The sequence below is a fragment of the Halictus rubicundus genome, chromosome 18 (genome assembly GCF_050948215.1).
Source record: "Halictus rubicundus isolate RS-2024b chromosome 18, iyHalRubi1_principal, whole genome shotgun sequence".
NCBI lineage: Eukaryota > Metazoa > Arthropoda > Insecta > Hymenoptera > Halictidae > Halictus > Halictus rubicundus.
Genome location: NC_135166.1, coordinates 5,162,119 through 5,182,991, shown reverse-complemented (window position 1 = coordinate 5,182,991; position 20,873 = coordinate 5,162,119). Strand labels below are relative to the sequence as shown.

Sequence of the window (20,873 nt, the reverse complement as noted above, 5' to 3'; positions counted from 1 at the left end):
CTGGGCTTCAAAATATTTAAGTTGAAGTCAGGGTGATCAAGGTACCCGATTTTATCCAGAATTTTATTTACTGGGCTAAAATCTCATCACTGTGTAAAAAACGAGAATCGTTCTACCATTCGTTGTGCATTTGGAAGAGGTAGTGAAACTGTTCGACTTTTTAAAAACAGGTCCTTAAAGGGGACACTTGGAGCTATATCCTCATTTTTCAAATTTTTAAAAAAGTACCTGCAATGAAAACATTGCGTTTGTTTAAAATAATTGCAAAATAAATGGTGGAAGAAACATTTTTTTCAAGTGACCACATTTTTAGTAGATATTCTTATGTTTTCACTATAGGTTCCTAAAAACTCATTTTCATCGGTTTGTTAGTTCAGCCGTTATAATTTAATGAAAAAAGGTTGGCACTTTATTTTACATAGATATATGTACATAGACAGAATCAGACAGAATTCAATTAAAAAAGCTGGAAGTATCTATCTATCTATTTATACATACACACATGAATATCGGTTATTCGCAAACGCATTCGTTTTTATCTAAGTTGTACGCATGCGTATAAGGCTGTAGTTCAGTTCCTACACTATATACATTAACAATTTGTAGGATATCTCAGATATCGTTATTGTGGGATGTTGATTTGCACAACATTGGAAATAATTATTCAATTTTAAATGATTCTAAATACAATTGTGCAGAGCAAGTGTTTTATTAGGATTGTCATAGTACTCGCATTTATTTATATTTGTGTCTACGAATAGAGATTAACATGGCGAGCATTCGAAAGATATGAAACATTCATCTTTTATTAACAATTAGCAAGTATAGAATCTTTTCCGTGAAAAGAATTGAAACAAGACCAAAAATTTAGGGGAATTGTTATTTATAACTTCTAATCTATTGAATTTCGTGTGCCAAATATTATTAAATAGACAAATATTAATGCTTTAAATATAATTAATATTTCAATTGTTGTAATTTGGAGATATCAGACATAATCTTTGCAATACGTGTACTTATATTATGACAAGATATAAATAATTTATTATAAATGTTTCACATTTTTGATATCAAGAAAGTGCTTGAGCATACCTTGATGAAATTGTGAACACATATCATCTGTCACAGTTTTTCTTCTTGTAGATAGTATTGGTAAGTTTTTCTCAAATATTATGTAGTGTATTTGCGTTAATGTGAATGCTTATTTTGCATAGCACGTATTATACAATACATATTATTGATTATTATGAAAGCAAACTTTAATGCTAACCTTTCTTTTTTATTCTCTCATTACTTTGAATAAAAGTTCAGTTTTAAGAAGTCTAATAATACGTTATTTGATAATAGTCGATCACTTTCTTTTGACAGTAATGTAAATAATCAGAAGAAACTATAATTAATTATTGATGTATGACTATTCTGTATGATACAGCAACAACTTATAAAAATAAATTATCAATGTTTGAAATATAATTTGGCTTTCAGTTCAAAATGAGTTCAGGGTTTATATCGGAAGCTGAAATTGCTGAACAAAGAAGAACAAGACAGCAAGAATGGGAACGTGTGAGAACCGCAGACCAACCACTAGGTTATTATAATTATTTATTTAGTGATGTTATATTTTTTTTACCACTTGCACATTAAACTAATTATTTGATGCTTATAGAGGTTCCAGAAGAACCATGTGATCCAAGATCATTATACGAGCGATTGCAAGAACAAAAGAATAAACGAGATGCAGAATACGAAGAAGCGCACAAGTTAAGTAAGTTAATAAAAATAGTTGAAAGTACCATCCTAAATCAAATATTATATGTGTGCTATTCTGAAAGAAATATCTTTCTTTATATTAGAGAATATGATCAAAGGCTTGGATGACGATGAAGTGGAATTTTTGGATTTAGTAGACAGAACTAAATTGGAAGAAGAACGTAAGAAAAATCTTGAAGAAGAAAAAGAAATACGTGATTTTAAAGCTGCTGTAGCATCTTTGCAAGAAAAGTCATTAAATGATAAATTAAAACAAGAATTAAAAAATCCTCAAATTGCAAATAAAAACGTTTCTTCTGGAAGGTAATGCATTGTTTCCTTTTTATTGCATTCTATGATATTAACAGACCCTGTATTTTTATTAACAGCCGCACATCACAATTGAAACTGTTAGCTGGTGTTGTAGTCAAACGCTCAGAGAAGCAAAAACAAGGTAAATAAAATAACTGCAACTGTTTGAAAAAAAAAACAAATTAAAATTCAATATCTTTTATTATTGAACTATTTATAAAAATATGCTTTGTAGGAGAAACTACACGAGGTGTTAAAAGAAAGTTATCATCTGATGAAAGTAAAGATTCATCTGTAAGTAACGACTCCCAAGAAAATGATCAGAAAACAAATGAAAACTTAGAATGTGAGAATAGTGTGCTCCAAGATGTCACTTTACAAAATAAGACTGTAGCAAGTGATATAGTTGGTATGAAATGCATTGGTATCTTACCTGGACTTGGTTCTTATGAAGATTCTAGTGATAGTGATTGCAGCTCAGATACAGACCAAGATCCGGAACCAAATCATTCCAAATATGATCTCCTTGGTCGAGAAATACAAGTTGTGAAAGAAGAAATTGTAAAAGAAAAAAGCTGAATATAAAATACTTTTAAACATTTTTTTTATTAATATATGAATTATCATTTTGCTTTACAATTCATTGTAATAGTAAAATACAAATATATTTTTCCCAATGATTTTTCGGACTTTCTTTGTTTCATTAATATCCAAAGTAGTGATCGAAATAATGAAATTTCTAATGACTTCTTAAAAATTTAGATTATACTATATAATATCTCTTGTTTCCGTAATGAATTTTAATTTACAGCAGTAATGAAAATTTTCATTTTACAGTTACTGCTTACAATTGTAAAATATGTGCTTCTAAAATTATAAACAGTAGACATTGTTGTTTCTACAATTTTAAAATATTTATTTACTTATTATGCATATGATATATACACTAAAATGTTTCTTATTCGAAACTATAAGTATTTTGAAAGTATATGGTATATAATATAATAATTACAATACCTTACAATAATTAATTAATAATTAATACTGGTAATAACAAAAACATTATTTGGATTGTAATTAAAGTTGTATATTGTAGTGTACATAAAAATTCTATACACATTTTATTTTGTAACAGAGACAGATTAGATTTTGTTTTATGGGAAATTGTATGAAAATTGTATATACAATATATGTATATTTTTAAGTATAGTTATATAAAATAATTTAATGATTGCCAATGAAGGGGAAAACTAATAAATCTCTTTATTTATTCTAAAAGTACGTAATTTTGACTTGTTTTTCTATTATAATTTGTAAATTATTTAAATGAAATTATAATCTTGCTTGCATCACAATATCTATAAGAATATGTATCATTATAACTAATACATGTTTATGTAATATATTTTTTATGTATAAAGAATTTATTCAATCACATCTACTTATTTATTATACAGAACAATTTCTTTCTATAAAGCAATACCACCCGTACTGTTTAACAAATACACTTCATATTTTAGATTGTCTTACATTAACAGAGTAAAGCATCTATCCATGCGTCAGTTATATCTTTTTGGTTACTATAATTGTTACTTAGACACTCTTTTAAAAGAGTATCTACAGTTATGCTATTGACCTCAGTTCGAGTATTCTCGAACATATTTTTGTAACTAGGAATATTATTTGCTTTTATAGAGTTCATTTGGTTTTCGTTGTTTGTTGTGATATTATAGGTATCATCAATTGAAGTACTTAATTTTTCACTATTACTGTTACAATTTACAATTGTTTTGTTGCTATGAGAAATTTCATCAGAATTTCCATTTCCTCCAATGTCATTAATAATTCGTTCATTACTACTGTTACTGTCGATTGAACTGTTGGTATCCAATTTTTTCTTGATATTACCAAAACTGAATTTTTCATATTGTTTACCACTAGTTACCTTCCGCTTTACAAGTGTATTTCTTATCATTGGAGTACTTAATTTGATATCGCTGGAAACTGTACTTCCATCAATACTTTGTTCTGGATTAGGTATAACTGTTTTTGAAACTGTTGTGCACTCAGGGATTTCAGAAGATAATTTTATTGGTGGCAAACCATCTATTTTTACCTTAGTAGTATTTATATTAGATTTTATTTCAGTTACTTCATTATCACATAGATAGTCGGTAGATAATTCTGAATTTACAAAGTTACTAGATTCTAATGAATCATTGGAAAGATACTTTTTACCCGTCACACTTGTAGACTTATTAATGTGTAGAAGCTCTTCCTCTAAATTTTTATTTCCATTTACAGTCGACACATTAATATTCGTTTTCTTAATATTTCTTATCTTAGGAATTCCTTTTATAATTTCTATATTTTCACTATTTTCCATGCCACAATCTTTTCCTTCTTCAAATATTTTGTTTGATGCATTTACACATTCATTATTAACTTTTTTGGTTCCTGTTTCATTATTAACTGATTGTAAACTGCTTTTAATTATATGTGAGTTATTAGTTCCTTCTGCATCATTTTTATACCTATCTTCATTGCTATCACAAAATATCTCTGATTTATTATGCAAAACGGTTTGTAAATCATAATCATCATTTTCTATTTTTGTTTTACTGAAACCATTGTTTTCTGAATGATTTGTGCTTAAATTTAAAGTATTACTACATATATCTGCTGACTCAGTTTTAATAACTGTTGAAGGTGAATCACATAATGGTAGTTGTTTTACAGATGACACAACAGATTCCTTTAACTTTGCTGTTGATTTATGATCGTCCCAGTAACACGACCATATTTTGCCTACTATACGTGGACAAAATATGAAACGTTTGTATCCAAAAGGCCATGGACACTAAAATATATAATAACCTCACTAAATAAAGTAATATTTAACACTGAAAATTGTTTTTGTCGAAATCGATACTTAGTTATTAATTGCAATAGTTTCTTTTTTAAAGTGACATACTATTGTGTTATAATGTTACCTTATCTTCTTCACACATCCATACAGCTTCTTGTAAATTAATTTGTAATAATTTTACTTTCCTTTTTTTACCGTTTTTGAAACACAATGGGCATAAGTCTTCCATTGTATAAACACATGCTATACAGTTCAAATAGAGGTTAAAATATATAATATTTAGTACCGCATAATTCGCTTTTAAAATAACAGTTTTATAGATACGTGTACAACTCAGATTTAAATATTCGCAGTTTATTATATATATAGATATATACAGTATCACAGACGAGGTATGGGAGTAGACCAATCACCCAATGTATGTTTTCGTCTCATGTCCGCAGGACTCTAGCGCCTCCTTACCATTTCTGTGTCACATCCTACCGTGTCGGTCGAAATTAATATTGTGGAACTAATATCACAGACGAGCACGCCAGACACCTTATACTATTTCGAGTTGCACGATATAAAATACCGACTCTACATCGGTATCAATAATCATTCATAAAAGTTACCTTGACAAGCTTTAAAAATTACTTTGCCTCTCGAGTACCATTAGCCATTTTTACTAGAAAAATTAGGTGGCAAGATAGCCAAGGGGGTAGTCGGCAGCATCATTGGCAAAAGGAATTCTTATAATCGTTAATATAATATAATCCGACTTGTTTTCATCAGCAAACCACTTGCAATTGATTGATAATGTTTCTGATGAACATGGTTCAAACACGCTATAAATAGAATAAAAGGAAGTGAAGGAACTGTGTCGGAATAAAGTGTAAATAAATGTTATTATACGCAATATTTACCAAGAAAGTAACATTAATAATGGTATACTTAAAGAAAAGCAAAAATATAAAATAATGTTTCCAATATAAATTCCTCTCCGTCCCCGATAAGAGATTTCAAATTCTATCAGCAGCAGCGCCATTGACAAGTATTAGTTCCACAATATTAGTTCTGGCCGATACGATAGGATGTGACACGGAATGGTACGGGGGCTTCGGTGTCCCCCGAACGTGAGACAGAAAAATACATTGGGTGATCGGTCTGCTTCTATACCTCGTCTGTGATTGCATGCAATGTCTGTAGTTATCTTAAATCTGTGCACAGACTTAATCAAAAAATGATAAAAATAAAGAAACCGTTTTATTACGTCATTTATACAAAATATACAACATCGCTCCAAAATCCTAGTGTATAAGTTCGATTTTGAGAATTAGTAGGATTTAAAAGTTGAAATTTTCTGGAAATTATTGTGTATTATACATTTCATTATGTATAGTATGGTGCTTCTATTATACAAAAGTATATATACATACAACTTTTATAAAACTGTGAAAATTATAATAATTAAGTGATACATTGACTTAGATGTTTGATTACACATATGTAAGATACAATAGTTGTACAATAATTATTATACAATACAAAACTCGCGTATTCACAAAGACATGATTGTTCTTCATCAATCTATAATTGATAGACTACGGATCTTTATGTAACATAAAAATTGTTTGCACCAATTGCAGGACACAAGGACCAAGTAGAAATTTCCTTCTTTCTCTAATGATTTGAACAACTTAGAAATAATATATCTATACTTTTAAATTCTTTTAATCTTCCTATTCTTTCAAATTGCACCTATTCATTTTTGTCATAAATACATAAAATCTGCAGTGTAATAATTTAGCTAATTTATTTTTTACGTTTATTGTATATAGATTCTACTAAATGTCATTTATACTACCATATGCTCTCTGAGTCTCTCGCCGAAAGTTGTTACAGTTTGAAGTTGTTAGAACATCTGTCCTTGGTCTTCGAAATAATAGCACATGGGGTTCTACAAAATAATTAAAGTTACTTATTATTGATATGATCTATTTATCGAAAATATTTGTCAAATTTAATTATAATCATTGTTAAACATATTGTACATTAAAAAATACAAGTTTTGAGGTAACTATCATGTTATTGAATAAACCTATGAATCAAAACGTATCATTGAATATAATAAAAATGTGTTCACTGAACTAAATTATATGCCTCAAGAAATGATAACTTGCTTTCTAAGATTGTTATATATTCTACACTGTTACGAACGATTTTGATCTACTCTTAGCCATAGCCCAAAACATTTGGAAATGCAAACGCTGCTAAAGTTATGTACCACATTGTACATATTGTATATACAATAGAGTTAAGAAAAAAGTTTTGCATGATTTCGAATTTGAAATTGTTTTAACATCATTACCTTTGCCAAAATAAGATATTTCATCATTTCTACAGTAGTTTAAAATACATTGAAGTAACTGGATTGCTTTCAAAGGGCGTAAACAATAGATCTATGAGAAAAAAATGTAAGCTGTGTAATATTAATAAGAACACTAATGTTCCAATCTAAATTGGATATAATTTATTGTAATCTAGATTGTATAGACTCTACGTACATAGCAGGGATTGACTCGCCTAGCAGGCGAAGAGAAGAAGTAGGCTTTGCTTTAAATTCTACTATTCTGATTTAATTTGCAAATGTTACATACAAAGAAATTTCTTTGAATTGCATACCTGGTACGTGCATCATATAATGGACCCATCCAGGACTTTGTTGAACGCCCAAATTTCTCCATTCAGTTTCTGACATAAGATGAGTTTTTGGAACATGTCTTGCTAACTCAATTGGTAAAATAACATGCCTAGAAAAATAAATAATAATTTTAAAAAATCTAACGTTCGTAGGAATTGTAAAATATTTTAATCCTTATGAATGCATTTAGAAAAACCGTTTAACACTTAAAGAGTATTATGAAAATATTCGCAATTAATTTGGAAAAAAATTTACGTACATACTAAGATTAGGAGATTTAGTATTATTACTTAAAAGTATTTTAAGTATTATTACCTAAAAGATTTTAGTATTATTACTTAAAAGAGACTACGTTTTTATGCATAAAACGAAATGTTAATAAGGCCCCCCCTATCTTACTTATAAAAAATAAATTGTAAGTGTTAGTTAATACATGAAACAAGTACTTAACATTTTTACATCAATTAACAATGTTTAAATACAAACCTATACTCGTATTTATCGTCGCTGTACTTTTCAGAATACTGTATTTGATCAATTGGCATTTTGTATATTAAATTTTAAAGATTTAAGAATACTGCTGAGTGTTTGTTTTTAAAACGATATAAAATTATTTCCATAACAAAAATGTATAAATGCACAATAATAACGTATTTTCTTTTGTACTTCAATAGACAGTATAGACACGCACAGTTTATAGGTTCATAAGCAAATGTAGCGTAAAGATTTTTGGAAAGCGACAACAGGTAATAACAGATATTCGCGCTCTTTCAGAAACTATCAATTGCGCCCTCTTAAAAGTACATACTGTCACAGTCGAGGTATAGCAGTAGACTAGACCAATCACAGTATGGGGTTTCGTGTCTCACGATCCGATTTCTTACGCCCTCTACGCTGACGAACGATAAATGTTGCAACTAGATCCACGAGAAGCTTAGACCATATACCTATCAGAGGAGAAATGAGAGTTCTCACGCTCGGGATTTTAGTGTCCCCACTTTTCTGCATCATCTTTTTAGCCTGGACTAGAACCTACATCATCATTTTAGCCTGGACCAGAACCTGCATCATATTTTTAGCCTGTATTAGAACCTGCATCAACTTTTTAGCCTGGACCAGAACCTGCATCATATTTTTAGCCTGTATTAGAACCTGCATCATCTTTTAGACTCATGTTTTGTTGCTCGTGTATAATTATTTAATCACGAAGTACACGTATTGATATTTATCATTGTTTCTACACCATACGACTGTGGAATGTTACAAAACACAATTTAAAATCAATAAAGTAAATTTTTATTAACAATTTTGTAATCTATATGATCATAATGATTTAATTGGATATGACGTGTTAATTAGAAATTTATATCATTCTTTATTTTTTCGAGCTTATTTCACTTCGAATTCCAATAGACGATAAATAATTTTAAAACAGAATTGGAATAAATTTTTAATAATAAATGGTGTGTTATTGATTGGGTTTGCTGCTATGGAAATGTAAACAGCATGTAGTAACATTTTACAACATATGTATATTTCACCTTAGAAAAGCTAGATATCATAATTGTATATTTTACTAAAATAACGACGAAGACCAATAAAAATGTCTGTTTCACTGCAAGCGAAAATATTTTACGGTTTAAAAACTAATATAATTTCAAACGCACATTACATTTCGGACACGGAAGTCTTGTATCCTGCTGGTAATTTAATATCATTTCATCATATTCCGCAACGTCGCCAACGATTGTTACGTTTATCCGATAAACAGGAAGTAAATATTATCGCTGTTACCAATAATAAGTACGTTTCTCTATATTTCTGTAGATTTATATTCCGCACAAAGTTTGTCAATCACCAATACATGTATATTTCTTTAAATTGAAGGAAATATGTTGCCACCTGTGAAATGGGAGAAAAGCCTACTATTTCTATATATGATGTCCAAACATTGAAGAGAAAAAAAGTACTTGGAATACCGTACGATGCACCCGAAGTTACTAAATTCACCTGCATTGATTTTAGCTTTGATAATCAGTACCTAGCAGCAGTTACAGGGGAGCCTGATCAAAAAATGCTTTTCTACCATTGGGAAAAGGGAAAATTGGAGTCAAAATTGAAAGTAGGCACTCAGCAAACACCACCAGCTATTGTTGAATTAATAGCTTGTAATCCGTCCGATGTAGGAGTGATTGCTGTTGGTGGTTTGCATACATTCAAATTCTTAAGTCTTTCTGAGACTGTCTGGCGACCATATGGATTCTCTAAAGCAGATAATATACTTGCATGTTCTATGACCTGGTTGAATCCAGATAGATTATTACTAGGAACCAAAGACGGCAGAATACTTTACTTAGAGAATGGTGACTTAAAAAATATTTATAAAATGAGTGATACAACTTCTATGAATCTTAGAATACGGGAAGAGTATGTTATACAAGCGAGCGGTTCATTAATGGACGTTAAAGAAAATGGCGATTGGGAAAATAATATTCGTTGTTTAATTGCTTTTCCAAAAGGATTCGCATACGCACAGGGTTTCAGAACAGTTGTGCTATTCGAAAGAGAAGGTCACCATAAATACGTGAAAAGAAACGTTTATACAATTCCAACACAAACATCGAAAGATGACAATCACGATTTATATAAAGTTAATACTATAAACATTAATATAAGTTTGGATCATTTAGTGATTACAACAAGCTGGCCTCAATTATTTCATACAAGATTATGGGGGCCAGATTTGAATGTAGATCCAGAACCGCAGGAAGTACAGGTCTTAGGTCAAGCATTACATTATGGAGCTATCAGTAATCTCTCAATGTGTGCTTGGAAGTCAATGTTCATGACCTGTGGAGAACTCGACCATAGTGTGAGACTATGGGATTTTGAGTCAGGAAATTTAATTTTGTTTAAACAATATACAGAGCACATTTGTGGGATTTCTTTGCATCCTACTGGACTTTTCTGTTTAATTGGTTTCAGTGATAAGTTACGCTTTATGTGTATATTAATAGATGATCTATTAGCAATGGAAGAATTTCCTATAAGGTGCTGTAAAACAGTAACTTTTAGCCATGGAGGCCATTTATTTGCTGCTGTGAATGAAAATATTGTTCAAATTTACACAACTGTTGATTTCGCTAGCTACTTTATTTTGAAAGGACATACTAATAGAGTGAAAGCTTTGCTTTGGTCACAAACGGACACGAAATTGTTAACATTGGGCAGTGAGGGTGTTATATATCAGTGGGACATGAGTACTGGCACTCGTTTCGCAGAACTAATTTTAAAAAATCGAGACTTACATGATATTGCACTATCTGTCGATGAACAGGTTGCGTTTTGCATTGGAAATGATACTTTTATACGCGAAATAAAGGAAAATGCGGTAATTCATTCATATATACAGTTTACCCATTCGTTTTTATGAATATATCAAGAACATCATTTCTATTAGGTGACGCGAGAATATAATCTTACAGGAGTAACTATGAATAGTATGATATTGGGGAAACAGGACCAGGTTCTATTTCTTGTCTGCCCCGGCGGCAATATTTTGTCAGTAAAATATCCGCTTCAAGAGCCAGTACAGTATTCAGAATTCAACGTTCATTCTGTTGACATTACAAAGGTGAGAATGTAATACTAAAACCGTATAAAGATTTATAATAAAATACACCTACTGTGAAAATTGGCAATTTAATTAAAAAATCTGTTTAATAGCATTAATACTAACATTAAGTGATTGTTTCACAGATTGCACTTTCCTTCAATCAACAGTATTTAGTATCTACAGGAATCGATGGTAGTTTATGCATTTGGAAGCTACAATATACCGAAGGAAAGGGAAAAACAGGAAAAGAAGTAAAATACACAAACGAGGTGTTAATTAGTAAAGGCGACCTGGTGGAAAAGATACAGACTATAAAAGACTTAAACGTTCGAATGAGGGAAAGAGAAAACGAGCTCGCATATAAAATGCGACAAATAGAGGTGTTACACAACGACAAAGTTCGAGACCTTCATAAAGGATACTGCGAAGCTATCGAAGAGCTTAGGGACAAGATAAGCAGACTAAAGGAGGATCACAAGAGCGAACTAAATATAATAAACGCAGATATAGATAAAATGAAAGAGGATCATAAAGAAACGATGAAACGTGTGGAAATGAACTACGATGCCAAACTTATCACCGAATATGACAAGTATCTGAAATTGGAGGAACATATGACCGCCATGCGACAAGATTACGAAAACCGTTTGGAGGAATCAGAGAAACGAGGAGCAGAAGACTTGCGAACCGCGACGGAGAAATACGAAGCGTTATTGTATCAATGTCAATTACAAGTAAAGGAAACTCAAGACGAAATGGCACACCAGGCGCGGGTTCATGAAAAATTGACAATGCAGATAGAGGACGATGCCGATCAAGAGATTCTAGAATTACGAACGAATTATGAAAATTTGTTGCACGAGGAGAAAGAATTGACCTTAAAACTTAAGGGGGAAGCTGGAATGATGCGGAACAGGTACATAGTTAGCCAGAAAGCTGTTGAGGAACTGAAGAGACAAGTGGAACGAGTTCAAAATGAGTACAGTTACTTCCAATCGTCCATCCAGGAATTAGAGAAAAGTAAGGTGGATCTGAAAAAAGAGATAAACGAGAGAGACATGACAATCCAGGACAGGGAAAGTCAGATATACGAGTTAAAACGTTCGAACCAGGAGCTGGAGAAGTTTAAGTTCGTGTTGAATTACAAGATAACCGAATTGAAAAATCAAATAGAGCCACGAGACCAAGAGATTAGAGAGCTAAAAGAAAAGATACAGGATATGGAAACGGAGTTGGTGAATCTTCATAAGACCAACGTCAGCTTAGAATTACAGCTGTACGAACTCAGAGAAAAATTAGGATCGGCGAGACGCGAAGTGCAACGTGAAGAGCATCGAAGTAAAAGGTGTCAACAACTTTTGAAGAGAATTCGCGTGGACTTACTGGATGCGTCTGGGCTTGTGCAAGAGCCGCAGGCGTTGAAAAACGCCATAACGAAGCTATACCACAAGTACAGTGCTGGTGATGATTTCTTGCGTAGTCGGAAAGCAGACTTCGACGCCCAATGTGAATTTATGAAGCAGAGAGATCATCTGGAAAGAACGGTAGCTTCTCTTAGGAAACAAGTATTTCAGGATACGCCTGGTGTTGGCAAAGATATGGATAAAACGATGGAAGAGAACATTATATTGATCACAGAATTGAATGCTCTGAGGGAAGAGTTGAAAGACGCTAGAAAACGCATATTGCATATGGAAGGTCTTCTTGGGTTGACTGGAAAAGATATTGCACCATCCGAGGCGAAAAAGAAGTTGCACAACGCTTGTTACGGGTACGAAGAACTGCAGACCAAGTATAAAGCACAGATGCAAGAGTGTCAAAATATTATAAACACGTTGAAAGACGATATGTTCAAATTAATAAGTAGATTGCCGTGTGAGGAGAAGGTAATTAAGTCGACCTTTTAGGCATTAGACGTGCGTATTTTAAAAGATAAATTAATTAGTCTGTAAGTATGGTATTGCGAATACTCCCGTGTAAATTGTTTATTTAAAGAATAAAAACATTGGTAACAAATTCCAGAGAACTTAGAAACATGAGAGTAATAATTACCGATACCATGGTCCTAAATTAAAATTACTGCTATGCATTTAAAGTAAAAATGGGAAGATAGCTTTTCGGCTTTTGGGATAGTTTGAAAATTCTTTTTTGTATGCCTTGTGTTTTCCTAATGCCCAGAGGGTCATCTGGTATGCGCCGGCAAAGGTAAACAGTCCAGCTGAAATAAATAATTTCAGTGTAAGTTTACACATTATTTCCTTTTTAATAGAACAGAAACCCAGGGCTAGATACGGTTCTGAAAATAACTGTTACGATGAACCGAAATTTTCAGCTAATATCTGTTTCGATTACGGTTCTAATATCGGTTCCAAATAGTTATTTTTCCGGTTTTTAAAATGACAGAGAATCGATTTTCGCATTTCCGTAAGTGATACGTCGAATTATTATAACTGAATTTTACATACGTATACATACATATGTTTCATAAAATAATTATAGAAAAGCTAGAAACATTTCTACAGGGTGTAAAAAGAGTAATGATCATCCGTTGTAGGAGTGAATCTAGACCTCAGGATCAGTAGACATTTATAAAACAAACTTGTCGCGAAATTGTTGCAATAAGAACCGTAATCGAAACAGATATTAGTTGAGAATTTCGGTTCTTCATAACAATTATTTGAATTAAAAATTCTTCATAACTGTTTTAAGAACCGAAACCGGTATTATATAACAGTTTTCAAGCCCTGGCAGAAACTTATATTACCTGGAAGGCAAGATGTCATAATGGTAAAACCAATCCAACTACCAATTTCATAGGTGTAGTTTGGGCAAGAAACCATATTGAAAAGTTGTGTGAATGGATTTGAAGTAGCTACAGGTATCTTCCTCACTGTGGAACCTGCTGGTCTGAGATTTCTTAGAGCTAAATGAATGCTTAAATTGCCAAGCTCACAAAGCGCGAACATTGTTAAACCCACAGAAAATTTCATTGCACTTGCACTTGTGAATAGTGGGTGGTTCACATGATACGCTACATATGCTGCAAATAACCAATAGTAGGAACAATTTTTGAAAAGATTACGCAATGGCATTGTTGCATGACTGAATCGATGCACGAACAAAGTCTCCAAGAGTCGCTTTGCATAATGTATTGACCAGCAGACAGCTGCGACACTGAAATTATGATTGGTTAGAGTATTGTTAAATAGGCATTAAAACACGCATTAAAATAAACTTACTGGACTGTTGTATCTATCTTGGATGTAGAAACATCGCCATAAAAGATCCAAGGACGCTGATATATCCATAGGTACAGAATTAGGGGACCAGCATATTCCACAAGGAACACACCTTTCCAACTGATTTGTGGTCCAAGATCTTTTAAATATAATTTGCCTCCATCAGTGACAGACAAACTTTTCAATGTATCTGAATCCGATAAAGCTTTTCCTTTAGGATCTAGCCTTAAACATTGCCTATGAATAGTTGGTCCTTTTTTTAACTTATATAACTCCTCCTTGACTTCTTTGATAGTGGAAGTCGGCTTTACCTGTATATAAAAATCAAAGTATATAAAATATTAGCAAAAATTACTGCTATGAGAATTAATGTCATAAAAGTATCTCATGAGAAATTCAAACTAGTTTTACAAACACCAGTATGAAGTTTTTATAAACTTGGTCATTATAAAATTTTTAACACACGTTATAAATACACAATGCACAATTTTTTCAGTTGAATCTTCCAAAAGTTTCCTAACTAAATAGTGATTATGAATGATGTATAAAAATGTTACATTTCATACAACTTAACTCGTTTCTGTTGGACTTTGACATTGTGTGTTTACTACTTACGAATACATTGGACACGAATTTCGACGACTTTGCGGTCAATATTTGTATCTAAAAAACAAGAGAAGTACATTATTCCAAGAATCGCTTTTCAAAGGATGTAGTTCGTTAAAGTGTATTACGTATAATTTTACTGTTAAATACCTCCATAGTCATTCCTAATTTTGCCTGACACCTGGCTGCTTAACGATATAAAACCTTCGCACGATGATTACGCTTCCAGTGGACTATATCGAACGCAGGGACGATGGTCGTGACCTGTGGCAGAACGCGGCGCTGTGATCGTTCGATCGTACGATTGTACAGATAGCTTCCAGGGACCAATGAAATTCATGTGACTTTGTAGATTTAAGTAGTTACGACCGAGTGCCATTTCATTAAATTACTACGCGAAGTCGTGGAAATCAGACTTTGGACACTCATTAACAGTCGACATTACGTCCCCGAAAATTTACATTTTCCTAGCCGGACTTAGAACTACTATCAGAGAGGATTCTCTGCTACTACATATAAATACTTTGTTTCTACATATAAATTTTATTATAGTCTTTATTTTATTCCAATTTCGAGCTTTTGGAAAGTTTAAATGCATAGAGATCTATTTGTGTATTCATTAAATCCATTCCTGCTTGATTATCTAGTTGTTTTTTTTTCAATTTCTTGTTCTATTTAATGACGTATATTTACGTAAGTTTTTTTTCAAGTATATGTACATAGTAACAGTATAATGCATTTTTTCCCGATATACGATTTTTGCAATTAAAGCATAACGCGGGATCGTAACATTGTAATTTAATAGTGATTAAAAAGTATGAAAATCGAATGTAAGTGTAGGTACTATATAACTGTAAAATATGTAACTGTGCAAGAGGAAAATAGTACGTCGGTATCGACGTAATTTAAAATTTGCTACATCATTCTTGTATAAATATTCACAATTGTCATGTAAATACGTTCAATGCAAGAAAGATTCAAAGGTGAGTTCAAGAAGCGGGTAAACTGATTCCCATTTTAAATTCGTATAATTTTCGCAAGTATTATATACGAACAATGAAGTTCTGAAAATTAAAACGGATAAAATATTTTGATTACTATATAAAGTTGTGATTGACATTATTCTTTCTTTGCTTAAGAGAAACGAAAAATGTGAATACATGTGCAAGAATAAGGAACAGAAGATATTAACGTCGGAATAGAAGATCATTTCCTTATCGATTAAGTCAGTGAAATCAAATATAACCGGCAAGTGTACACCGTGTCTCGTATAGGTGTCGCTATCGACACAAATCACGCGTATCTGAAGAGAATCATTTATTGAAGTGTATATTGTTACAATCTTTCAATCATAACAAAACATTTCTATTGCGATTTTTCGCAAATTTAATTGATTCCATCTTATATCACACCCGTGGCTTTTCGATATTGGCCGAAGTGTTCCAAATACTGTTGTATGGTATCCAGAGGTTGATAGATATCATTCATTCGGTTCTGTAAAGAAGCAATAAGAATGCTATAGAAACAAACTACTATCGTTTCCAACTTTTTTTGCAAGCTTAAAATTATCAGTTCTTTTAAAATGATTATTAATTCTTTCAAATTCTCTTAACTATTTATGGGGATAAATAGATGTTAAATAGATGTTACATTAGGAATAACAGAGAGGCTAATGAGCCTACAAGAAGTACTTAAAAAATATGTTCAAAGAGTTGATAAATAAAGCTATGAACAGTTATCATGATTGTTATGCTTATCCACCTAGACCCTTTCAGCAGGATTATGAAATTCTCACCTGTAAATACTGCGGGGCTTGATTGGATACTGTTGGCCCAAGAAAACCTTGCAAGAACTCCCGCATTAGCTCCCATGCGCTACCGGGAACGACACAGGGTCTGTATTCAACCTGCGGAAGACATCGATGACGGTAATGTAATGTTTTGAATAGGTGTTGACGACGTTTTCATGAAAAAGAATATAATGGCGGTAAAACGTTTCCGCCCTTTTATTTTTCCTCGGGACAAACGAATAATGACGGGAACAGAATACGAACACTTCGTACAGTGCTCGGCACGGAATTGGCACTTTTGCCGGGTCATTGGTTGACCAGAATGAAACGGGAGAAAAAAAAATGAGAATGGGTGTATCGGTATGTTCCCTCGAGCGTTACACTTTATTCTTCCTTCAGAAGAGGGTTTCGCCGGATATAAACCGAGTGCGGGAAAATAATGGAACACCTCTGTCATTACACACCGTTAAACTTTCAAAACCTATTGTTTTCCCACATACACCGAAAAATAACAACTCTTTTGCTTCTCATCTGAATGTTTTCCTTCTTTATACCTACTTTAGGCATATATACATGTAAGGCTTCTGTATGTGTATCATAATAATAGTAGAATAATAATAATAATAATAATAATAATAATAATAATAACAATAATAATAATAATATATACTTTATATTTCAGCCTCACGCCTAAGAAATTGGACTTGGTTTCCATAAACCATATTCTGTTAAGAGAATTCGTGTTACATACAAATTAACAAACGTGAATTTTTACTTTAAACAGTAGAATGTTTGTAACCTATTCTACTGTTAATTATGATAATTCGCGAGAAAAATAGGCAGTAGCTTACTTAACGATACGAAGGTGTCTAAGTATTTAAGACTAAAACGAAAATGCGTTGTGCATTTCCACGATAACAAATCTACGTCCGACGAAACGACACGCTGCTCTCTTTCAAGATCAAGATCAAGATGTCCGACGCTCGGTGCCAAAGGATCAGCTATCGCTTCGATCAAGAGTTACAGCTTTTCAACGGTAACCGCTGAAAGAAAGCCAGAGAAATTCCGGTGACATCTTCTTCTCGTCCTGATTTTTATAACAGACTCTTTCGAAGTGGGATCTTGCATAAATATTTACTACCTATCAACTTTTTCGAATACTTTGCAGTACTTATTCTCGGGGTTTTCTTGTGTAACAAATTACGAAAATCTATTTCTTTCATTTTGCATGCGTCGAGGGTACATGTCAGTTTCAATTTAGATTTTTATTTCACGAATTTGAAACGTGTTTTATTAGTCGAGACAATCTCCATCAACCTCAATACGAGTTGGGTAAGGAACCCAATTACTGAGAGGGTGCCAATTACTGATCCTATATTAATTTTACTTATTTTTAAAGCATAAAAAACATTAAATTTTAAAATAAATCATTTCGAATTTTTGTTACAGAACCTAGAGTAATTTCGTGTAAAGCTTCTAAGAAACCTTAAGAAAACACTGAGCAAATGAAAGTCAACATTCGGTAATGTAAATAATTCCAGCACACAGAAACGTGTATTATATCGCTAAAATGGCAATTCAATTAAGAGAAAACACTAATAAGAGCAATTTTAAAAAGTTTTGTTTCATGTCATAGGTTTACGACATAGAGACCGATAGTGACATTTGCGTTTCCAGCGTGCACTGTGTATTTCAAATGCAACGTTCGGCGAGAACCTCAGATCTCGTCTAAATGTCTCTCGCAGGAACCGCGCAACTGACTTATAGCGGGAATTCACTGTAATTGTCTGCGTACGAGGAGGTACGTTCAAGATATCAGAAAATTGACTCGGTAGTCGCTGGGTGAGATTCGAACAACCCCGGCTGTATCTTTCTCGTGAGTATAGTTTGTGTTCCCGCGACTTTTTTTTTGTGTCCTCTAGAGAAAGAAGCGGACGCCGAGCGTAGACCGTGAGTTAGTGGCAGTCGGCGGGCCCCGAGACGCCGTAGTATTTCTCCGGTGAAATTAATGGTGGAACCGGGGGGTTTATCGTAACGTATTCGACGTCGTGGGAGGGTACAAACAGCGCCGTTACCGATACGAATGGCCGGCGCGGTGGATCGCTTAGAGGCCACGTTAGTCCGACACATTCCTCCGCACGAACGGCTTCGAGCCTCCTAGAACGGAAGTCCCGCCATTGTCGCTGTAATAGCCGCTGCTATGGCTACATTTCGTGCGGCAGCCCCCTCGCTCATACCGTGACACCTGAACCGGTACCCGGAGAAAGGAATAGATCACTCGACTAATCCGGCAAAGTTCGGTAATCCGATCGCTTTCTGATCTTGATTAAATCGTTAGGACGCCCGCCGGAACATGAAGAATTTCCCAAGCACGAGAGGATCGAAAGGATTTCACGAAAGAAAAGTTTCCTTGAAGACCAAACGGTGCCTCGTCTTGAACGTCGGCGTACATGTTGTCGTCAAGTCCATCGTGATATTCAAAACGTCGAGAATACACGTGTTAAAGTGACCCAAATGATTAACCCCTGATACTCTCTCTCTCTCTCTCTCCCGAGGGACGAATCTCGGAAGACCAATTAAGGTCAACACCGACGCAAGATTCGGGGGTACGAGGGACGGGAGGAAGCGGCATCTGTTCCGTTTTAAATCGCAGTTTCGAGCCGGGTATCTGGAAGTTTTCAAACGCCTGGAAACTTTTCTCTCCCTCGGGGGATGGGGACGGGGATGGGCGGGCTAGAGGCCGGAAATAATCGGTTGAATGAATAATTGCGGCAGATGTCTGGCTTGGCTGATTCTCGCGAAACTCGTTACGCGAACCCTGAGAAACGACCGCTATCTAATTAACCCCCGATCGAAACTTGACGAAACACCGACGCCGTTTACGGACGTTTTTGCCGGTCGCGTGTGACGGCTCGTTCGCGATATCGATTGATAATATGGTGCACGTCGGGTCTATTGATTGCGGGCATACCACGGGTTCGTCCACTTCCGCTTGGAAATTGGTCAGGAAGCACGAGTCCAAAATTTGAACCAATCGAAGCTTCCAGCGCAGTTGACCTTCAACGACCTTGAATGACCTCGAGTCTTAGGCCACTGTACGCGTCTTAAAACGCCCTATCAGATAGCACATAGAAAAGTATATCGTTCTAATTTAAAAAACTGAGTTGACCTTCGTATGTCCTTTACGCGTCCACCTACGAAAAAACTATTAACATGGAATCATGCTACCCTCGAAACCACGCAGGTCTCGTCTAACACATTTTTTCTATCACCAGCAACCGAGTTATTCAGGTGGCCTCATCGTTCACTCAAGTAAACATCATCGGAATTATGTCATATTTGGTCTTATTTTCATTAGAAAAACGCCACGAATATGTTGGCGAAAGTCCCATAAAAAAATAATGAAAAATAAGGAAGTTTTGTTATTGGATCAGTAGTGGTCTCACACCGACATACCCGACCCGGATTAGGCGAACGAGGTCTCTCGAGCTTCATGGCCCCTCACGGGGTATACTCCGCAGCAGTGGGGATAGATCTGCGACTTTTACCGGCTAAGCATTTGGGACATATATAGAGCTGTACTTGCGAAAAGCGTCATATCGAAATTGATAATTATACTTACTTCAACAAGGACACCTTTGAAGTTCTGATTGATAGTGACGCTGCCGAGTTTCACACAGAAATCCCCGATCTCGAACCGCGGCCCCTTCGACTCCATCTTCTGCATCTTGTTCGTGTAGATGCTGGATATCTTGTACATGAGGAGGTCGAACAAGCCGTCTGCTATCAACGGAACCACTTTATTCCCAGATTCGAGGATGGAAAACACCGAGGCCGGTTGCTCCGAGTTGTGCAGAACATGAAGAGTTCTTTGGACACCTGGAAGAAACATGATCGTTCGCATTAGATCTATTTTAATTTTTCTTTCAAGTGATCAATTTAAAAAATATCTACTTCTCCGATAGAGGGCTGTGCCAAATTTCTATAGTTCCAGTTAATAAACAATATTT

General features: G+C 33.9%; 6 protein-coding genes across 8 annotated transcripts in view; 2 read left to right on the top strand and 4 right to left on the bottom strand.

The window, feature by feature from the left end:
- The first annotated feature begins 556 nt into the window (after positions 1-556).
- On the top strand, positions 557-2,750 carry LOC143362805 (PSME3-interacting protein). Of its 2 annotated transcripts, XM_076803260.1 has the most exons (7): positions 557-1,152; positions 1,486-1,588; positions 1,667-1,765; positions 1,854-2,073; positions 2,139-2,203; positions 2,297-2,470; positions 2,538-2,750. In XM_076803260.1, exons 2-7 carry the CDS (start codon positions 1,492-1,494, stop codon positions 2,609-2,611), a joined length of 729 nt encoding a protein of 242 aa, XP_076659375.1. In that variant the 5' UTR covers positions 557-1,152; positions 1,486-1,491; the 3' UTR covers positions 2,612-2,750. The 2 variants fall into 2 exon arrangements, with proteins under 2 accessions (XP_076659375.1, XP_076659374.1); XM_076803259.1 differs by having other exon boundaries at positions 558-1,152; positions 2,297-2,750.
- Positions 2,595-5,314, bottom strand: LOC143362804 (uncharacterized). Its single transcript, XM_076803258.1, has 2 exons — positions 5,055-5,314; positions 2,595-4,921 (listed from the first exon to the last, which is right to left on the bottom strand). Exons 1-2 carry the CDS (start codon positions 5,157-5,159, stop codon positions 3,593-3,595), a joined length of 1,434 nt encoding a protein of 477 aa, XP_076659373.1. The 5' UTR covers positions 5,160-5,314; the 3' UTR covers positions 2,595-3,592.
- A 1,313-nt stretch (positions 5,315-6,627) lies between these two features.
- LOC143362729 (cyclin-dependent kinases regulatory subunit) lies at positions 6,628-8,432 on the bottom strand. Its single transcript, XM_076803126.1, has 3 exons — positions 8,100-8,432; positions 7,595-7,722; positions 6,628-6,869 (listed from the first exon to the last, which is right to left on the bottom strand). Exons 1-3 carry the CDS (start codon positions 8,156-8,158, stop codon positions 6,757-6,759), a joined length of 300 nt encoding a protein of 99 aa, XP_076659241.1. The 5' UTR covers positions 8,159-8,432; the 3' UTR covers positions 6,628-6,756.
- A 492-nt stretch (positions 8,433-8,924) lies between these two features.
- On the top strand, positions 8,925-13,433 carry Tous (testes of unusual size). Its single transcript, XM_076803682.1, has 4 exons — positions 8,925-9,416; positions 9,501-11,004; positions 11,074-11,247; positions 11,373-13,433. Exons 1-4 carry the CDS (start codon positions 9,217-9,219, stop codon positions 13,134-13,136), a joined length of 3,642 nt encoding a protein of 1,213 aa, XP_076659797.1. The 5' UTR covers positions 8,925-9,216; the 3' UTR covers positions 13,137-13,433.
- On the bottom strand, positions 13,183-15,380 carry LOC143363062 (very-long-chain enoyl-CoA reductase-like). The gene is made up of 5 exons (XM_076803683.1): positions 15,225-15,380; positions 15,084-15,131; positions 14,469-14,779; positions 13,994-14,403; positions 13,183-13,447 (listed from the first exon to the last, which is right to left on the bottom strand). Exons 1-5 carry the CDS (start codon positions 15,234-15,236, stop codon positions 13,320-13,322), a joined length of 909 nt encoding a protein of 302 aa, XP_076659798.1. The 5' UTR covers positions 15,237-15,380; the 3' UTR covers positions 13,183-13,319.
- A 673-nt stretch (positions 15,381-16,053) lies between these two features.
- LOC143362769 (mediator of RNA polymerase II transcription subunit 20-like) overlaps positions 16,054-20,873 on the bottom strand; it is a 228,156-nt gene continuing 223,336 nt past the window's right edge. The window contains exons 2-4 of one of the 2 annotated variants that reach the window (XM_076803201.1): positions 20,486-20,742; positions 16,870-16,980; positions 16,054-16,568 (exon numbers count right to left, since the gene is read on the bottom strand). In XM_076803201.1, the coding sequence (XP_076659316.1) occupies positions 16,476-16,568; positions 16,870-16,980; positions 20,486-20,742 (461 nt within the window). In that variant the 3' untranslated portion in view covers positions 16,054-16,475. The remainder of the gene's footprint in view (positions 16,569-16,869; positions 16,981-20,485; positions 20,743-20,873) is intronic. The other variant, XM_076803200.1, reaches the window with a different exon arrangement.

What these genes read in the sequence shown, in the direction of transcription:
- LOC143362729 (XM_076803126.1), bottom strand. Translation starts at nt 8,158, where the DNA reads ATGCCAATTGATCAAATACAGTATTCTGAAAAGTACAGCGACGATAAA. An exon ending in GACGATAAATACGAGTATAG is followed by an intron (nt 7,723 to 8,099) that starts GTTTGTATTTAA and finishes TTATTTTTCTAG; the next exon opens with GCATGTTATTTTACCAATTG. An exon ending in TTATATGATGCACGTACCAG is followed by an intron (nt 6,870 to 7,594) that starts GTATGCAATTCA and finishes ATTATTTTGTAG; the next exon opens with AACCCCATGTGCTATTATTT.
- Tous (XM_076803682.1), top strand. Translation starts at nt 9,217, where the DNA reads ATGTCTGTTTCACTGCAAGCGAAAATATTTTACGGTTTAAAAACTAAT. An exon ending in GCGAAATAAAGGAAAATGCG is followed by an intron (nt 11,005 to 11,073) that starts GTAATTCATTCA and finishes CATTTCTATTAG; the next exon opens with GTGACGCGAGAATATAATCT. An exon ending in ATTCTGTTGACATTACAAAG is followed by an intron (nt 11,248 to 11,372) that starts GTGAGAATGTAA and finishes ATTGTTTCACAG; the next exon opens with ATTGCACTTTCCTTCAATCA.
- LOC143362805 (XM_076803259.1), top strand. Translation starts at nt 1,492, where the DNA reads ATGAGTTCAGGGTTTATATCGGAAGCTGAAATTGCTGAACAAAGAAGA. An exon ending in AACCGCAGACCAACCACTAG is followed by an intron (nt 1,589 to 1,666) that starts GTTATTATAATT and finishes TGATGCTTATAG; the next exon opens with AGGTTCCAGAAGAACCATGT. An exon ending in CTCAGAGAAGCAAAAACAAG is followed by an intron (nt 2,204 to 2,296) that starts GTAAATAAAATA and finishes TATGCTTTGTAG; the next exon opens with GAGAAACTACACGAGGTGTT.
- LOC143362804 (XM_076803258.1), bottom strand. Translation starts at nt 5,159, where the DNA reads ATGGAAGACTTATGCCCATTGTGTTTCAAAAACGGTAAAAAAAGGAAA. An exon ending in GGATGTGTGAAGAAGATAAG is followed by an intron (nt 4,922 to 5,054) that starts GTAACATTATAA and finishes TATATATTTTAG; the next exon opens with TGTCCATGGCCTTTTGGATA.
- LOC143363062 (XM_076803683.1), bottom strand. An exon ending in AATTCGTGTCCAATGTATTC is followed by an intron (nt 14,780 to 15,083) that starts GTAAGTAGTAAA and finishes TTTTATATACAG; the next exon opens with GTAAAGCCGACTTCCACTAT. An exon ending in AAGATAGATACAACAGTCCA is followed by an intron (nt 14,404 to 14,468) that starts GTAAGTTTATTT and finishes TCATAATTTCAG; the next exon opens with TGTCGCAGCTGTCTGCTGGT.